The sequence below is a fragment of the Harpia harpyja genome, chromosome 3 (genome assembly GCF_026419915.1).
Source record: "Harpia harpyja isolate bHarHar1 chromosome 3, bHarHar1 primary haplotype, whole genome shotgun sequence".
NCBI lineage: Eukaryota > Metazoa > Chordata > Aves > Accipitriformes > Accipitridae > Harpia > Harpia harpyja.
This window is the reverse complement of record NC_068942.1, coordinates 15029205-15049243: the sequence shown is the minus strand read 5'-3', so window position 1 is coordinate 15049243 and position 20039 is coordinate 15029205. Positions and strand designations below refer to the sequence as shown.

Here is a 20039-nt window from a genome sequence, read left to right as displayed (position 1 = left end):
TCTTCAGTTTTACCATGCCCTCTTCTGCCCCCTCGCACTCAGTTCAAAGCCCATTCAAAGCTAGTGGTTATGGACTGGGCCATACATTTCATGAAGAGGAGGTACAACCCTGGAGCGCAATAAGGAGCCCTGCAACTTTAAAATATGAAGAACACATTTTTATGGACTGCCCAGTAAAAATCTAATGGCACCTTAGAAAGGACAACAGACAAGGCACACTTAGAAACATATCACTGGAAATTAAAAATAAATAAATAAGTAAAAGATACTGACAATACGTACTTTTGACAAAGCTGACTGAACAGCACTTTGGGAGAAAGAGGACCTTTTCCAGCCTCCCTCATGCTGTGAAGGAACAAGAACATCGCTGAAGTCAAAGGTCCCGGGCTGGAGAGGTTTACCACCAAAGGATCCTTCAAAGCAAAGGTAAACTGCACATCAGATTTAAAAATTAATGATACACAAGACTTATCTGAAGTTAGTATGTTTATGACAAAGAACAATGTAACTTTCAGTCTTAAGAGTCTTTTGGGGTTGTTTTTTTTTAAATGTTGATGTCACCGACATGACTGAAATAGTTGAAGAGAAAGCTTATTATTTAAGTAGTAATAGTTGCAAAACCAAACAATTCTTGTTGAGCAAATTGGTTGGTAACCAATAGTTTTGGGAACAGGCATGTCAATGAGCCAGTCTGACTCTCACCAAAACAGACAACCTCCTGTATTGGCTGCTTTACTCTTACTCCCATGTGCAGTGAAATTCAGCTGGCAAGACATCGCGGGCGACCTCCTCCGTGGGCCAGCGCAAGACGGAGCTCAGCAGCACTCTGTCTACTCCACCTCAGGAAAGGGGTGGCCAGCTTCTCTGACCTGAGCGCTGCACATCGGAATTTCCACACGTGCGACAGCCACGGAAACGTACCCTGTTCCTCCAGGAACCAGGCGCCGGGAAGGCACCAGCAGTGGTTCTCAGCAGGAGCCAACAGCAGACCCCACAGGTCCGCCGTGGCAGTGGGGGACAGGCACAGGGCGCACCCCGCACAGCCCCTCCTGGCATCAGATTCGCCCCAGCCAGCAGGTCCTGGGGCTGGAAGGAGCGGGCCAGCAGCCACCCAAGCCCGTCTTAGAGCAGGAGACGCTCCCGCACTGCTTACATGCCACGTGTGTCCCAACGACCACAGATCGCCAGCCCTCCCTAACATGCTCCCAGGTTCATACAAGACCACAGTGCTTCCTACTAGCTGGCCCGACTCTCACAAAAACAGATTACAACTGCCGGACAAACAGTTAGAGAGGCTGCCTCGTCCAGAAAGCAGATCCACACAGAACATAAGCGCTGTGGATACACACAAATATAGAGTATTTGCATTATCAAAATAATGCACCATCGAAAGGTGGAAAAATGCCCTTTACCAAGCAGGAAGCTGCGAGTTTCTACATTACTATTAGACTACTACAGCCCTCTAATTCTGTGTTGACATACAAAGACCAGAAAACACAGACTTTGCTCCAAAGATCTTATTTACATTGTAAGCATTGTCATTAAACAAAAAATCAATCTTTCAACCTTATGGCTGTGCAAGTTTCACATCAAGCATAAGCCAACGTACCACTGGCTTTCTAAGCCTCCGGGCACAAACAAGCTCCAGACCTCCGTTGTGGCTCAGGATAACTTAGTGAAACATGTTGCTGCCCAGAACTGCCACTGGAGGAAATATAGACAGCAATGCAGTAAATTTCACACTGTTCTTGCCTGGAGAAGCTATGAACATCACCAACAGCAACATACAGAAATCTTCATCGTTTCCGAGGTATCTGAAACAGAATCCCACCCCTCAACCCTTGCTACCACCAGAAAGCTCCCAGTGAACAGCAGAAAAAGAAAAAAAGAATAAAAAAATCATCTCTACACTGCTTTCTTTAGCTAGCAGAGAGAAAGGGGTATTATCTTCATTGCCAACAACATATTATGAAAACCCAAGTCTCTAAGACATGACCAGGAACAGCAGCATATTCTTTTAATAATAACCACAGGAGTCTCTTTCCCATACGCCTGTAATGAGCTTGCGGACAAGAAATTTGGTCCTCACTGAAATTTTGCTTCTCTCAGTTTAATCCTCTGGCCCATGAAGCACATAATAAATTTTACAAGCCTTATCAATGAAGGTCTGGGACAGACTGGAATAAAATATTTCATGAACACTTTCTAGAGCCAAATATACTATTTCCTGTATCATACATTCATACTGAAGAAATGAAATGGGAAACAAAAATAAGCCAGCCACTTTCTTAATGTCAGGCATCATTTGCTACTTCAGTGTCTCAAAATTTGAAAGGAAGTGATTATTCCTCCTTCTCCAGGGCTGAATAATTAGTTTCGTAAAAGGAGTGAGTTCACAGATATCATAAACCAGCTAAACAATTAAAAGGCAAAAGAAACAGGAGAGTAAGAGTATGTCTTTAACGGAGATGCGATTTCCCATCCTCCAGCTTCTTCCCACATTTCCCCAAATTTGTATTTCTCACTGCATACTTACCAATTGGGAGTCTGAAGTATGACAGATTTTTAACTTTGTTCCTTTCTCCTTCATCTCATACACCAGTTCATTTAGTACGTGAGTCTGTGCCAAGTTCTTAAAGAAAAAAGAAATAAACCCAAGAAACCCACGCTGATCTTTCAAGTATACATTTTCCTTTAGTTACAAATTCTAGCTTCAGGGATAGACAAAATGAGACATATTTCAAAATGTACAACTGAGGTTTAAATCAGACCACTGGAAAAAGCAGGTATCACCCTTACAAGAGCCAAGATCATTGATCTCTGACTGTTTCTACAATTGTATCTAATTCTGTTTCTGTAATTCCGAAATAGTTTCCTAGTAATAACTTTGTTATTTTTGTCGAATAACAAGATTGGGGTGGGTTTGTTTTGTTTTGGTTTTTTTATGGTGCGGACATTAGTATCAGTAATAATTTGTTTCTTTTAAACTCTGCAGTCTCCCTCATTGTGCCCCAAGAAGCACAAAGGCTTTGGCACACTGAAAAGCATTCTCTCTCTGAATTTAAGAGAGAAACCAACTCAACATATCTCAGCTTTGTTTTTTACTTTTGGTTAACTTTGACTGCAGATCACTTAGGTTTCTACAATGCCCTAAGTATGGACAGAGAATAATTTGCAGTTATTCTACTCCTTACAAATTTACTATTTGTTTGCTGAGTTTTGTAATCCCCACCATAAACACAAAGTAGAGTGCCAGTTCAGAACACCTTTGTAGCAGTTTTCTCTCATTTGTTCACTCCTGTCTCCAGACATAAAAATGTCTCTGCTCAACTGACAAGCAATAGGGTGGTCCAATATAAAACCCACTAAGGCTGCTGCTTTTTTTGAGGATGTTGGTTTAGTTGTACACTCAACATCAATAAAAGTGTATTAGTATAGTTCATTCCTCTTATTCTGGTCAGAAGAAAAACCCATAATCACTAAAAGTACTTTTATAACTGCATCCATTATAGGTGTTTAAAATGATCACAATGCACAGTGCAGACATTCACCTTATGCATAAAGTACCACTTTTCACACCCACCAGTACGGTAAATACTGTGCATTACTCACGACTGCCTAATGCTGAACTACAAATAAAACCATATGCTAGAGTACAACCCACACACATATGCAGTGTGTAAAACACTTGACATTTTCATATGTCTCATTACTGTGAAAAATGCTACTGATCCAGGAATTCTTTTTTGTTATAACAGGAAATATTGCTTGGATAGCAAGGAGTAAAAAGAATTTGAAAAGGGCCTTCAGAAAGCAGAATGAAGACTGGTAGCAGTCATAACCTTTTCTGAAGTCCACAGTTTATACAGATTAAGTATTTCTGAAAGCTATTAAGGGAAAGCTGTATGATCTTTCCATCTTACCTGCATGACAGCATTAAAAAAGCACGTATTTCCTAAATTATTTATTCCTTTAACTGGAACAGATGCACCATTACCAGAACTTTTTCCTTTCAGTATTTCACTTGTTTCACTGTTTTCTTCACGGAGTCGTATGATTTTTGATGAACCTATAATTAATTATAGATTAATATTACTATGTAATTGCATAGTTTAATCAATTCAGTCCTTCCATGGCTCACGTTTATCATTTTTAACATATGCAGAAAGACACCTTGATGGTACTCTAAGCTGCTTTACGTATCTTTAAAAAAAAAGAGACATCAGCAGTTTAACCCCGGGGAAAAAAAAAATTCTCCCCAACAACTACATATATCCAACAAAACCTTCCACAATAATCATACTGTCCCATAAGACTGTAATTTCTTCAATTACCCAAGCAATAAATAAAGCAAAATGGGCTTTGTGAGTTTATTAACAATAGGCAGTTAAGAAGTACGTTCATTAGACACACTAGAAACACCACACAAAGGCTGCTTTTTGGTGCATTTGAAGAGGTACCAAAAGTTACCACCTGAATGCGGCAAGTCTTTATCAATTATGGCGGTCTGTTTGAATTGCCTTGTACAACTCGGTCAACAGATGAATCGGAGTTATCAGTTTCCCCAAACGCTACATTTGCTCCTCGACTCACCTCCCTTCGTCACAGCCTGAGGAATTGCTAACACAACCCAAATACATACAATGCTAGTGTTTTAATTTCAAACAACAAAAATTTGATAAAACTGCAATGGAATATGCTACCAGTATAACATCCACATATTTCCCTATTTCCCTTGTTATTTAAATAGATGAGGAGCAGCAAAGTTAGACAGTCATTAACTTGTAGCCTAGAGGTAATGGAAAGACTTGAGATAACAATATTTAGCCTCGAATTCTACTAGCAACTTTCATATTGTCATGGTTGCAGGACTAAATATGAACATTACTGACATCTACAGTGTCTTAAATATTGATTAAAAATGCATGTCAATGTAAACGAGTTATGGACTTAATAGATGCCAAGAACTGTGATGCTGCAATCTCTGTCTTGACATATGAATTCATATATTTGTCCTAATGAGTTTCACATTGAAGTCTCATTAAAGTGTTCTTGAGAAATAACTAACAGACCTATTTACGTTAATGAAATGCTCATGCCAAAAGGTTCTTTTATGTACACTCTAGGTAGCTTCTTGCTTAGAAGATGAAAAAATACCATTAAATAAAAAAAGAGTCATTAAAATATCTGTTGTATCTGGCAACAAGCTTGTGACGCAGTCTGTCTGCACCCTATAGTGCCATCAAGGCATAATTATTTTTCCAAATTGTATCGGAGTTTGTCAAAATGCAGTTAGAGGTGCTTTGCTGTTTAAAAACATTTTAAATGTTCTTGGTAATACTGCTTACACAGCTTTAAAATACTCTCCACTCGTGTGGAAAATTAAGACAGTACAAGGGCAAAGTAAGAGACCAAGTTCTCCTTGAAAAAGCAGACAAAGTGTTTTTGAACGCAACGAATGACAAACAGCTTGGGAGCTGCTCACACCCTGAAACAGTCACTGTTTTATGGGCTACATGCAGCAACACCTTTTAATTGACATGCTTACAAGGGGCACGCTACAGTGTCTGAGACTCGTCCACCCACGCAGAGCTCCAACAGAATTGTAGCAGGAGAATGGGAACTCCAAGTGTCTGCAACTGGAAGGCACTGCTCACTTTCAGAAATTTAGTAATGTAAGTGGAGACTTCTTCCCCTCAGAAAAGTGTGCCATACAGAGCAGTGCTGGGGAGAAGAGATGGTTAAAAAGAAAAAAAAAGAGGAAAAAAAAAAGCCAAAATTGTGTAAATAATTTGTGTATTAGTATACCACAGTTGTTGCATTTATCCATCGGCATTCAAAAACATCTGGGACAGCATCTTAAAGTAAACAATGTTCACAAGGCCATCTGGACAAAACTGCAGGCAAAAATTAAAGCATAAGCATATGGAAAAGCAGATTTTTCTCTTCCCTTTAGCAGTACAGGATGACAAATGTCAAACCTAGATCTGTCCACGCTTCACTGTGCTATGCTTTGCAGCACCACCTGGCTCTCCTTGCACAGCCACCAAATATGGACAGCACTGCCACAGCGGACCATATCTGCAGGGCAAACTCGACAAAAGCATTTCACTTCATGGTTAAATGGCAGCTTCACACAAGTAGCAAGGTTCCATTTGCTGAACCTTACATATAAATTATTTAAGGGAGGGAAAACAAAGCCGAAGCATCCAGCTTTGCGGTAAGAGCTGGATGAATATGCAATTATAAAACACAATAAATGAGAACCAGACATCCAATTGCCACAAAGCTGGATAATTAGTATAGGGATCAGAAGAAGCAGTAATAAATTAAGAAAAGGCCTCCACGTTGTTACTGAAGTCTAGGAACCTCCTTTCATTCCGAAGGTTTTAATTACCTCCTCTTGATTTTTTAATAATTTTACAAACAAAATCCATGTGACATTCTACTAGGTTTTTCGTATCTCTGAAAAAGTCTTGACAGAAAAGTGTTGCTTTGCCATTCCAAACAGATATTTTTAAGGACACGTACAGAGCCAGAGGATGGACAGCAGTTTTTAATTTAACTCTGCTCAGTGTCCCCAGCTCAGTGACAAATGACAGACAGGCCTGAAGCTGAATGTTTAGTTGACATGTGAAGAGTTGGTCAGTCTTAATAGAAGATGCTGGTAATGACTGTGATAGCTAATACTTCTACAGATTGGGGCTGGAGGGTCCTTCTGCAAGATTAACCCAAGGCTACAAGCATGTTATTAATCAAAAGGCTAATATGTAATTTTTTAAAGTGAATTTGCACTGAACTGTTTCATGGACTCTTGCCAACTCAATCTTGCAACCCTGTAATGTTTTAACAGGCATGCTTTTGGATATGAAAAGTGACTTTTAAGCCAGCACAGACACAACAAGGGCCCCAGCGGAAGGATTCCATCGAAATGGCTGTCATCTGCTGCTGCCCACAAGGGCCTTCAGCTCCTGGCGAAACAGGAGAAAAGAAGTAGTCCAAGCCATCCATCCGCATGCAGTAATACCTGTTATAAAGGACCTCGTTAATGTTAAAAAGAGCAAGGTGGGTGAAAAGCACAAAAGTAATTAAATTCGTAGATTGATTTCTGTCCGTAGTTCACTATTACATCTTTTAGAAGGGTTCACATGGTGACCCTCAACTTCTCTGCCCTTCTCGGGCACCGTGGACATCAGCCCCAGGCAGGCCTGTCCCTCCACAGCGGGGACCGCGGATCCGACTGTGACTGTTTCGGGGCTCACGCATTCAGACTACGCCTCTCCATCAGACTCCTTCTGCAGTTTTGTTGTAGAGGTGGCCTTTCTAATCCAGTCACGTAGGGAAAACTCTCACCCAGGTTGTGCGTTGATCACCACCCCCCCCGACTCCCTGGACAAAGCGTATGTGGCTGCAGGGACGCCCTGCCGGAGCACTCACTCCAGAGGCCAAGACCCATTGCCCAGCTCTCCGTCCGACTCGTCACACCCTACCGACCACCTCGTGCTCGGCAAAGCTTCCCCACGTCACCCTGCTCTCCCCTGTGCCGGCAAAGCCCCTTCCCACCAGACCCACAGGAAAGAGGACAGCAGTCAGAGACGGCTCCTCTGCTACAGCTCTTGCCTGCAGTGCACAATTTCCTTGCCACTCTTTTCTTCAGCTTTTTTTACCTACTTCTGCTCACCTGTAGTCTTGTCTCGTAAGCTCTCTGGAGGCAGGGGACATCGTTTTGTCCCACAGCTGCACAGCACCGGCCTCATGGGTGTGCGACTGAGATTCCTAACCCAACGTTAACACAGGCAATGATTCACTCCATGAATCAGAGCAAGCCACCGGACCAGGTGTCCAAAGGCACACGATGCTGACACATTCACTTGCAAAAGACGTTCAAAAATCTTATTGCAGGTTCCCTATCAATTTGTTTTGCCAGTATTTCAAACATTCGCAGCGCACACGGACTTCTGTGCCGTCCTTGCTGAAACTGAGCTGTGCCTGGGGCTGCAGATGGTATGCAAGCAAAAAGATAAATGACATCCAATTTTTCTTTCAGCCAGGGGAGTAAGCATTTTTGCTCATCTTTTCAATGCAACTTTTTTTTTTTTTTTAAATGAAAAATGAGGGTTGCAGGAATGTGCAATTTTATTCCAAGGTCAAGCCCTTTCTATTGAATACAACTCTGGTACTTCAGCTGAAGGTCTTCACAGTAAAAGCAAGGTTAATAGATTGCCTTTCTTTTACCAAGTTCTCATCATACTGTATTATGAAATGCTACTAAATTGTCTGGCACTCCTTTTTTATTTAAAAAATTTGTATTTTTTTTTTCCAACACTGTACAACAATGAGAATCTAAGCCTTAGAAAAACAGCACGGTTCTCTTCTGAAATGGTCACTAGCCTTACATTTCAAAAGGCCAGTTTCTCTTGCAGCGTTACAATCCTACCAAATTAAAGATTACAAACTGCAATTTTATTTCTCTGATTCTGCCAGAACATTATAAACTAAAAAACATGTCTGTACAGTGTGAAAGAGCAAGTTATTCAAGCACCAGTTTTGATCCTATACTCTCAGATGACTTGTGCTACACCTCACAAGTAAATAAGTATGTGGACAGGAAAGGGAAGAATCCGTGGATAAAAATGACAGAACATCTAAAAAATTTTTTGCCAATGATTCAGTTTTCATTTCTTTGCAACGTGTATAATTAACAGCAGCCCTTAACAAGTAAGTAAACTTGAAAGAAAATTTATGACCGACAACAGAAATGTCTTTTTGCTGAAGTGTATCTCAGATTTAGGGAATCAACATATTCTGCTTTATTCTGCTAGTTAATTTTATTTTTAAGTAGATAGAATGGACTTATATGACTTCAAGCTCCAAACTACATGTAGTGAAAATCAGTTATGAAAGAATGCAATTATTTTTTTCAGTGCGATCCTTTGTCAACTGCTAATATCAACAAATGCAAATCTGAAAAGTTATTCATCATACTATTTGTTTTTCCATACAAGTTAATACCTATTACCTGTAATGTAAAATTATATCTTTTTTAATCTTTGTTTTACATCATTTATATCCATTAAAATAGAAATCAAGTTTCTAACTTTCACCTATTGGCAAATCTGGGCAGCTGAACTTACTAGCAAAATCTCATTCCTCTGCTTGACCTTCCCAACAATAAATTTAACTACAAAAATTAAGAATAAATATTCTTCCTTCCCATTCTATTGCCACACAAACCAATTTAATTAACTGCTCTATAAAAAAATTGAGTACGCAATCTTACGTCTCCACCGATGTCTAATTTGGCTTTCGTAAAGGAAAATACGCATAATATTCACTTTTAAGACTGCAAAACAATTTATTTTCTCCAGCAAATGAGCAGACACGCAGATCGCAATGTCTCAGCATGGTTTCTGTGTACTACATGTGCATTATGTCCATGTGAAGCTCACAAGTGTGCCACACGGACAATACTGCACCTGCCTTTCTGTGAAAATCATCATGGCCTGCTAACCTTTTCCACAAAACAAATTTCTGGGTGGTACACCCTAGAAAGCAATCTTGCTTTATTCTTCCATCTTGTGCCCAACATGACCTCTTAACCAAACAGACTCCTCAAAAAAAAAAAAAAAAAAAAAAGGAAAAAGAAACAAAACAAAAAAAAAAACAACAGGCATTGCTGGGTACAACAAACCATAGGATCAGATGCGAAAATCACACAGCTGCAAGCATTCTTTTGGGAACCCAGCACTGGGATTTATCTCAATCGCTTAATGTAATTACAAAAGTCAGTCATGTAGTAGTAATGTAATTTGCACATTTTTACAGCTGAAGTGAAGTTGAATCTTTATGAGAGGCCGAATGAAAAGCAGGGATCCTGCTGCCACACTATTCCACCACATTAGTACCAAATGACAAGCATTTTGCTTTTGTTTATTTTCCAAGATGCATTAATTAGGAAATCTATATAACCTTCCCTTACATGTTTAAGCTGATTATTTTATCTTTAAATGACTCCTGCACTTTTAAGAACCAAAAAAAACCTAGCAGCCCTCATCTGTTACTTATATCCATGTTCATACTGCATTTCTGCAGAAATTTCTACACAATGCTATTTGAATTTTAATGATGCACCATGCCAACCAGTTGTTACAACAGAAAGAAATCCAGACATAAGATGAATTGTTGTTACGGTGCCACATTCTGATATGAAATTAAGTGTCTTCACTTTGGCTGCTTTTTTAGGAAGAAACAGAAAAGCAATGGGAAAAAAGCACAAGATTGATTTTTAAGTGAGAAAGATGAACTATTAATTGTCAGTTTTACACTACTTGTTTCTCACGAGTTATTTTTCATTTATTTAAGATTAGTTTATGTTTTTTAATGCCTGAATAAACAACATTTAAAAAACTAAGCCAACTAATAATTTAAAGGATGACAGTTACACTGAAAATATCACTGTAACATGAAACAAAATGCTACACATAAAAAAACCAAAAGATAAGTTATCAATAGTAGAGTTGACTTTCACTGTTATACTTGGTGTCCTTTGTGTTCTGGACAACAGCATGAACTACATTTCAATTTCAGATTTTATTTTTAAAAAATCCTTAAAGGCAGTCTAATTTAAAGAAAAGAAAAAATCTTACTTAAGTTACATTTCTTTAGGGGAAGTACCAACTGTGTCAGCCCAAGTATTTGACATAAAACAGAAAAGGCATTGCTGTCACAGTTATCAAAGTGAAACAAGAATGCCAACTCCAGTTGGGAATTCCCTCTCACGTATACCACTTATTTATCAATACACAGCTGTTTCCCAGCCTCTTCCAGCCCAGAGCAACAGACCATGCCAGGCAAACAGGTTTTTCCTCTTTTCCTTGCCACTCAAGAAAACCCAACAAATCATTTTGGGGCCAACATTCCCAGAGGTCTCAAGAAGGGGATCCAAACTGCTCAGCACAGCCATACTTTGGCACGTGGAGAGGCTCGCAGACTTCCACCTTTACAACATTCGTGGAAGTGTACACACATGCTTTTTGCGTGAATACAAGCTCGCACTTGAGCCTCAGCCCTTTCCCAGCATGGAGCAGGAGACACGACTGCCCTGCAGGAGCAACCTCCGCATGCTGAGACCTCTTGCTGCCGAGGCAGCTGCGCATGTCTTGCAAGGCTTGCACATGACTTCGGATATTTTGAAGTTTCACAAATTAAGAATCTAAACCATGAAGCACAGAGATGTATCACTCAGAAAGTCTTATCCAGCAGTACAAAACCAGGATGAAATTGTTTCCATTAAATTAACCGAAACAAACACTACAGCATTTTCATCTGCAAGCAAGCTGCAACACCGATTTATTACATGTAAACTTGAAACTGAAGCTGTGAACAAAAGTGAAATCACATACTGTATTTTCATTGCTCCAAGCAAAAAGATGCAAAAAGTAGCAATTTATTAATTTATTACAATTGAATAATTTAACATACAACTTGTGACTAGATCAAAATATAAAATATGTATTTCTGAGTGGCCCTTCATTTTTTTCCCCTCAAAAAATATTTAACACCTCTTAAAACGAGGAGGATTTATGCACATGCAGCTAGGGGAATACCTAGTCTAATTCAGTAAGGCAATTCTTTTCCACTCTTACTTCTAACCAGTTGATTATCTCTGCTAAAAACTGCAACCAATTGTTTTAAAAATTTACTTAAGCTGGTTTTTGTGAAGAAAATCTGGAATCTGATACACTCGCTAAGTCACAAGCCAGAAATGCTACCGAGTGTGTTACAGCAGGGATAAATACCATCAACATTATCAAGAGTATACAGTTGAGAGCCACACATACAAAGTTCTATCTACTATTAAACATATTTAGAAGATATAGTAGGCTCCTAACCTAAGAAAACAATTTAATACTATTTTCTATTAATAGAAATGAGCGTTCTATCAGTTAAAACCCAGTAACATAAATGAACAGAAAGCATTACATCCAACAACAGATTACTAGAAAATCCACTTAAACAAATTTAATTAACTGTGGAAAACAAATTTAAATCAGAAAAATTTTAAGATGTGAGACATCCACACTAGGAAAATTCAATTCATTTATGCTTTTATATAGTTTTTCTGCATTAATTTATATGGCATCTTATTTAAGGTAACATCTTCTCTACAATAAACTTTCTTCATTAAAGACAAAATTTGGAAAAACTGTCCTACAGTGCCCAAAATATTTTTAAAATGTAATCATACTGAAGAAAAAAAATGACATTATGTTTTGACAGGCATTACTTGCCCAAGTAATTGTGCAACTACAAACTGCGTTATACTCACATTATACATAATTTTTCAATTCTTTAACATGACTCAAAATTGGAAATGCTCATTTTTAGAGACAGTACATTACAGATGTCTCCAGATAAAAACTATTTGTGTAAACTTACTTGGTTCAGCCCTGGAACCATGTTTTTGAAGAAAGTCAACTATCTGAGCCAAAACTTTTTTGTTGCAATGTGTTGACAGCTCTTCATCACATTCATAACACCTAAACAGAAGAAGAAACGAACTGGAATTCAGGATATCTGGATGCACCTCCCAGCTCTAACAAACCTCTCTAACAACCGTACATAAATTACTTAAGCTCTAGGTTTCAATTTTTCACACTAAAAAGAGTAATAAAATTGAATTTTCTCATATATGCTCTTCTATAGATCAGTCCCAATTCAGCACGATACTTACAGATTTAAATAATCTCAGTTTATAGTCCTGCAAATAATCATATAGAAACAAGCAGGAAGGACAAACTTCTATAACCAACCAACTCTGTACAGAACACAATGGACTCGAACTTCTATCTTAGTATTGATTTGTGACACCTCTGAGAGTCCTAACAACAAACTAGTTTTCTCTCCACAAAGCCTGCCTTTCCTCTTTATATTCACTTTATCTGTCAGAATCATTCTTAATCATGAGAAGACACTGCTTTAAGTTATGAGTAGTCCTTACATACAAGCATACACAAACACCTGCATACTCACCATATGATCCATGTGCTGAGGTTGATAACAATGCAATGAGGTTCTGTGCGTGCTGTTTGGAAGTGTTTCAGAGAATGCTGGCCTTCTGAGTTCTTACTACATCCCTAAATACAGAAACATTGACACAGTAAGGGGAAAGAAGGGAAGTAGGAAAAGACTATATTATTAGTAAATAAACTACAAAAACTTCACTTTTCAAAATCAGACAGAAAGCTATAGCAACCTAAATACTCATTTAGCATTTTCAAGGACTGAGAGGGTTTAACGTTCTTTATAATCCAATATTATAAAGATATCAGTTGAGGTTGTTTTTTTTTTAAATGAACACATTTTCTTTTTACTAATAAAGGATAACCAATGACAATACAAAACCAAAATCTCATCTTTTCTACTTGGAAAAATCAGTTGAAAGTACAGAAAATATATTGTTTGTTTTAACTTAATAGAAATCATTCCTAGCTTTTAATAAGTATTGAATAAATACCATTAGACAGAAAATAATGCCATTCACAAAACTAAGAATTCTCTAAAAAAATGTGAATGACATGACTATATAGCATATTTGGTCCACAGAACATCAAAGGAAAAGACAGCATAGGTAACCCTCACTGCTCAGGAATGCCAAATACATTCCAGACAGCAAATGTGAAAGGTACATAAATTGTTTTGTACTAAAAAGCTATACAGAACACACCATTTATGCACAGCAACTTTGAGAGAAAGCACTTGCAATTTTTCAAGTATCTACAGAGTGGGACCTAGAAGATTCTGACTGGTCTCTGAATGAGGCATGAGTTTTGGAGGCTACTAACAGCATATACATGAAAAAGCACACAGAGTTAACTCCTTTTAAAAGCCCTTCTTAACTACAAATTTTCAGAAACAAGATATATGAGTTGAGCCCTCCTCAGATCTAGTTAACTATCTTCTGAAGCCTGCAAATACCATGTTTCTTTGCTGGTAGGAGCGGGCTTCTGTCCTTACTATAGTAAGACCTACTGAAAGTCTAAGAAAATTGTGAAATGCTTTGTTCAGGCAACTATTAGCTGAACCAAGCGTGACATTGCCTGTAAACTGAATTTTTCTGCATCAGGCTTTACTTCACTCGCAGGGCAGAAACCTGTGCATGCCCATGGGGTCAGGACCTGCCATTTTAAACTCTGAGGCCACGATTTGACATTATAACTGATCCAATCTAATGGCTAGCTGCCACAAAAAACAGCATTCTCATTCCAGCACGGTCCTTCCTCCCTGATTTCAATCAAATCTAGCAATTGAGTGTCCACATACAAGTTGATTCAGCAATATACATATTTGTTTTTTCATTCATTTGTATTTGTGGGATCTTCTGCCAGATGAACCAGATGAACAGATGCATTTTGCAACCACACAGTTCTGGAGCCAATTCTCTGTAAGTGGCAAGAGCATGCAGATGAAGAACAGAGAAAAGGCAGGACCATTACTTACTACTTGTGATGCCAAACCTCACCATAACACATAAAGCTAACCCAAAACATTGCTGAAAACAAGACAAGAAGAAAGTAAGGCCACATCCCACTCCACTGAAGAAGCTGAAGCATGGACTCTCACAACTAAGCACTTACGTCACACTGTTTCACTGAAGGTACTGAAGTCATACCCTTTAGAAAATCAGGGCTGATCCACCTCTGTAAATTTACATATGCTTACCTGAGAGCCACATTTGAGACACAGCCATATGTCTGAAGGTGCCACAGGCTCACCATCACTCATCCGCCTCTCCTTCAGACATTCTGCACATATTGACCAGACGCTCTGAGCTACTGCTCTCTTCACATGATGCACATCCACTGCTTGGCTCACGTGCTGGCAGGTTAAGCCTAGAGAAAACAACACATATTCACTTTCACCCATTAGAAATAATGGCTATGAAAGGGAGCACATGTACACTGAAAGAGCAGAGTCTTCAATGAATTCAGCATTAGGAAAAAAAAAAAGCAAAGGACTAAAATAGGAAAAATCACCCAGCTGCTCCCCATTTACTGAATTTTTTGAAGGATCTATTTCAGTCTTTCTATAATGAAAATCCTTTTCAAGTCAATAAACACCACCTCTTAAAAACAGGCAAACTACTTTGTACAAAAGTAATCCTTGTACTTTTGTACGAAATTCATTTCCCTGCTTTTTGGTGTGTTTTTTTGTCAACAGTAAGATACTACATAAATCTATTTTTGCATATAACACCACAGGCAGTTGACCTCCTTTTCAATCCATAAAGAAAGATTTTCAAATACCCATGCATCCCTACTACAACTGCCCGTTCTGAACACAAGTATCAACCACCATTCTTCTCAGTCATATTTTTTTGCACAAATTCCACTATACTATCACAGAATAACCTAGGTTTGAAGGAACCTCTGAAGGCCATCTTGTCCAAACCCTTACTCAAAGCAGGGCCAAATACAAATTTAGATCTGGCTGCTGATGGCTTTGTTCAGTTGAGTGTTGAATATCTTCCAGGACAGAGGTTTCACCAACTCACTAGAAAATCTGTTTTCTGTCTGACCATCCTCAGGGTGAAAATAAAATAAATTTCCTCATACCTAGCGAAATTTTCCTTGCCCTACCTTTTGTCTGTTGCCTTTAGTCCTTTCATTGTAGACCTCCTAGAAGAGTCTGGCTCTGCCTTCTCTATAACCACCTATCAGACAAAGAAAGAAACTATACTTTCACTCCTTTGGCTAAACAAAGCTCTTCCCTTCAGCCCCTCTTCACACATCATGTTCTCAATCTCCTTAACAACATAGAGGGGGTGACCCACTGCTGGACTCACTCCAACAAGTCAATGTCTTTCTTGTAACAGGGAGCCCACAACTGGACTCAGTACTCCAGATGAAGTCTCACAAGTGCTGAAAAGATGGAAAGAATCACGTACCTTGCCCTCTGCTCTAGTTAATACAGTCCAGCACACAGCAGGCACAAGCCACACCGCCTTGCTTTTACTCAGTGCATGCACTAGGACCCCCAGGACCTTTTCTGCAAAGCTGCTTTGAAGCCATTGATTCCCACTCTGTAATTGCATGTAGTTATTTTGGCCCAGGTGCCGAACTCTCCACTTGCCTTTATTGAACTCCGAGAAGTTTCTGCCAACCCATTTCTCCAGCCAGTCTAGGTCACTCTCAATGGCAGACCTACCCTCCAGCATACCAGCTGCTCTCCTCAGTTTGTTGTCATGAAGATGACAGAGCGTAGTCTCACAATGACATCACGCAGCTCTCTCAGCATCTTCAGATGCATCCCATCTGATCCCATGGACTTGTGCAAGTCCAGTTTGCTTAACAACTCTCAGTCATCTTCTACTCTGGACAATGCTTAAATCCCAGAGTCTGCCACTAGGCTCAGGGACCAGGGAGGACCAAGTGCAGAGCTTACATAGAGGCAAAGGAAGGATTGAGTTCCTCGGCCCTTTCCCATGTCCTGTGTCCCTAGGTCCCCTGCCCCTTCAAGCAGCAGGTTTGCACTTGCCTTAGCCTTAAGTATTCATAGTCACAGTATCCATACAAGCCCATCTTACCCTTCACACCTCTCACTAGATTCAACTCTAACTGAGGCTGGCTTACCTAATCCCATCCCTGCATACTCAGGGCCCCTGCAAGGGCAGCCCAAACCTGCCTTCAACCCTCTCTGCCCTTCCTTTTTGCCTCTGAGCTCAGCTGGAAGCTCCCCGTTCAGCCAAGCAGCGTCCTGCCACACATGCTTGACCTTCCACGCATGGGAAAGGACCATTCTCCTGCTTTGAAGAGGCTGTCATTGAAGATCAACCAACTCTCCAGCCCTTCGGGGCAATCATGTAGTGTAACAACGAATCATGTCATAAGCACTTGACTGAGGATATTTCCGTTACAAATTCAAACACGAAAAGTATTTCATGGTACCACTGATTTGTGGTTTTCATCAGTCAACATGGAAGTTACTAGCCCTCAACCTCAGGGCCAAACATCACCTAATGCATTTACCTGAAATATCATCTGAAGAGTCCTCATCCTGCGGCCTGTTAGGCCTTTTGCTTCTCTTTGGTTTCTCGGGGTTGGCTCTTGATGGATCTTTCACCCGCATCTGTTACCTACTGGGAAAGAGAAACAGAGGTTGCTGTATTGTCTAAATGCTTCATCAAATGTAGCGAGTTTGAACTCTAAAAGCATGACATCAAATCACATAACCAAACCTCATGAACAGTTTTAGGCTTTGACTAATGTCAGCTATTGTGTAACAAGGAGCATGAAGGTGTCGGGAATGAACTCTCAGGAATGCCGCAAGATCAGTTACTTACGCTACATGACATTATGAATTGTATGCATAGCTACAGGGGACACACACTTCCAGGCAGTGGTATTAAATATTTGAGATACCGAGATTTGCTTTATTTTCGTTATTGTAAAGTGAACTACTACAGAGCTCCAGCCATACCTTACCAGAAAAACTTCATCAAAATAAAAGTTTCTCTTCCTTACCATATCTCCCTTAGGAAAGGTTTCGGTCACCATTTACCCTTGCACATTCCCCAAAAGCTTTTGAGCAATTTCAAACACTTTAATAAAATACAAAAGTCTTTCAAATCTCATTAAAGTGTCCTCTCCTATGAGTGAGGACAGACTGGAGTGCAAGCTGGCCCCTCTACTAAAGATCAGAGAATCCATACAGATGAAGTCTCTCATAGGAAATTTGGGTCATTAATCAAGGAGTCCTATGAGGAACAGAATTAAAGCACAAATATTTGCCACTGAACTTTAAAAAAAAAATCCTCAAAGATTTCAGCACACCAGTCATTTAATCAAAATCCAAATACTGTGCCTCACACAAACAGCTTCTGAGGCTTAGTTTACAGGTTGTCTTTTAACAATGTGCTTTATAAAAACAAATTTATGTTTTCATATACAAAGCATATAAGACAGTCAAATATTCATACATTGCAAACCTGTGAGCCATTCTATTTAGAAAAAAAATGATGCCTTGTTGTGTACCACAAACAGGTTAATAATGTCACCCGAGCCACCAGTACCAAACATTTTCAACTGTGCTACCTCATGTATGTATAGGAAACCTCTAAAATGCCCTACATTTGGGAACAGCAAAAGATATATTCTTGCTACAGATCAAGTAAATAAGTTTGCCAAAGTTTAAAAAGTTTGTCTACCTAAGTTTTTAAATCTTCTCTGTAGATGCATTTAGACCTTTGTACTGCTGAAGCTCTGAAAGACATGGGAATTGACCTGTATACTGAACTCAATATTCCCTCTCTTATCCATTAAGGCAATCAGCAGAACAGTCATCAATATCAATACTAGAGCACCACCATCACTGGTATCTGAATAGCCTTCACTGAAGTGAAGCAGGCAATCTGTACCTCAGAGCTCCTGTTCCAGGGTCCTACAGATCTGGACAGATGTCTCTGCATCTGCCACACATACTGCTAGTGCTGGAGGTTTTCTGCATGAACGTATCAATTAGAGATTTACTTTGGACAAGTTGAATTTCTGCAGAGCATGAAAGAAACCTTTACTCTCTGCTTCCTTGCATCAACGGCTTCATGTCTCCTCAGCCTTCCAAAATGTACTTCATTTTTTGCAGAATGCTACATTTACATAGTCATCAGTTTATACTATATTAAATATCATGATGTTCTTAAATTATAGGTTTCAAAATTTCCTGTACTTAAGGGTATAAAGCTTCAAATGCTTAGACATGCAAGTGAACCATACCACTGAACTCAGCGTTGCTGATTTTGTAGGTTCGCAATTCATGTTCATACAGTAAGAAAGATCTAAATATTCCAGCTCTTGACTATTTATATTCAACAAATGTTAGCACGCCTAAAGTACATCAACAGCCATGCATCACGGTGTCCCTACAACATGAAAAGGTGCTTCAGACCCAAACAACTTCAACTGTGTACTTCTGCCTTGGCACCTTATCATATATACCCAAGCTTCATGTGAAACTACCCATCACCACTTGTCGCACTGCTGCTTAACTGAGCACAAGATTCATCAGGACATTCATCAAACAGTAAGGCCAATACAGCTGCTGTTAGAAAACCCATGATTTTACACTAAATTATGTAAAGAGTCAATAGCAAAGGCAGAAAAATGTCCTCCCTAAAGGAACGTAGTTGTGTTTAGGTTATTCAACATTGACATAAACTATCTACGAGTTCATTTCAGCATAACAATTTTTATCTCTTTGGACAGATTATGTAAGACTGTCCAAACCACAGAATTTCACCCAAATGAAAGTCATGTTCCTATCAGTACATTTTGAGAGCTCAGATAACTTCATGAAAGAACAATTATGGGCCCAACCAGCTGAAATACAAGCAAGTCTTTACCACCTGTGAAATCCTGTGGACTCTAGGCCAGGCGATATGATCCAGATCGGAGCATGCACAGCCCACTGCTGAACCCACTCTCTAGGGTCCTTCAGGACACGTGGAAAACACAAAGTGTCAGCTGGTACCCACAATGACTGAAAACATGGCATTCCTAGCCCAACATAATCAACATGGCATTAGAAATGAACACTGGCATAAGAAACCGGCATTCACACTGCAGGTTTGGGAACCCACCGAGCAACCCAGAGACTTTTCAGTCTTCTTTCAGTAAGAGCAGGCAGAACAAAGATAGCACGGACCATTAGATTAATCAGTTTTCATGAACACACATAGAGACAGGCATCCATCAGACAATGTTTACTGACCTGTGAGCTCTCGGAAAAGCCACAGCATATCAAGGACCTAGTCAGCCAGGGTTTGTGCCTGATTTTGAAAAGCATGTAAGTGGGATGAAAGGGTAAGAGCAACGAGCTACTCAGCACGCATCTACGATGCAAGTAGCACAGTATATATGCAGTACTATCTGCCCTTTTCCAGTATATTTGGGGACAGAAAACATTACAAGTAAAAGGTCTCATTTAATAATTAAAAACACGATCAACATTTCAAAATCAAAACGTTTATGCCAGGAATTTGATTA

General features: G+C 39.5%; 1 protein-coding gene across 1 annotated transcript in view; it reads right to left on the bottom strand.

The window, feature by feature from the left end:
• Positions 1-20039, bottom strand: part of USP45 (ubiquitin specific peptidase 45) — a 54805-nt gene that overhangs the window by 29615 nt on the left and 5151 nt on the right. The window contains 7 exon segments of the mRNA XM_052781441.1: positions 283-413; positions 2537-2632; positions 3924-4069; positions 12439-12539; positions 13033-13136; positions 14722-14891; positions 17028-17137. Of these exon segments, the coding sequence (XP_052637401.1) occupies positions 283-413; positions 2537-2632; positions 3924-4069; positions 12439-12539; positions 13033-13136; positions 14722-14891; positions 17028-17127 (848 nt within the window). The 5' untranslated portion in view covers positions 17128-17137.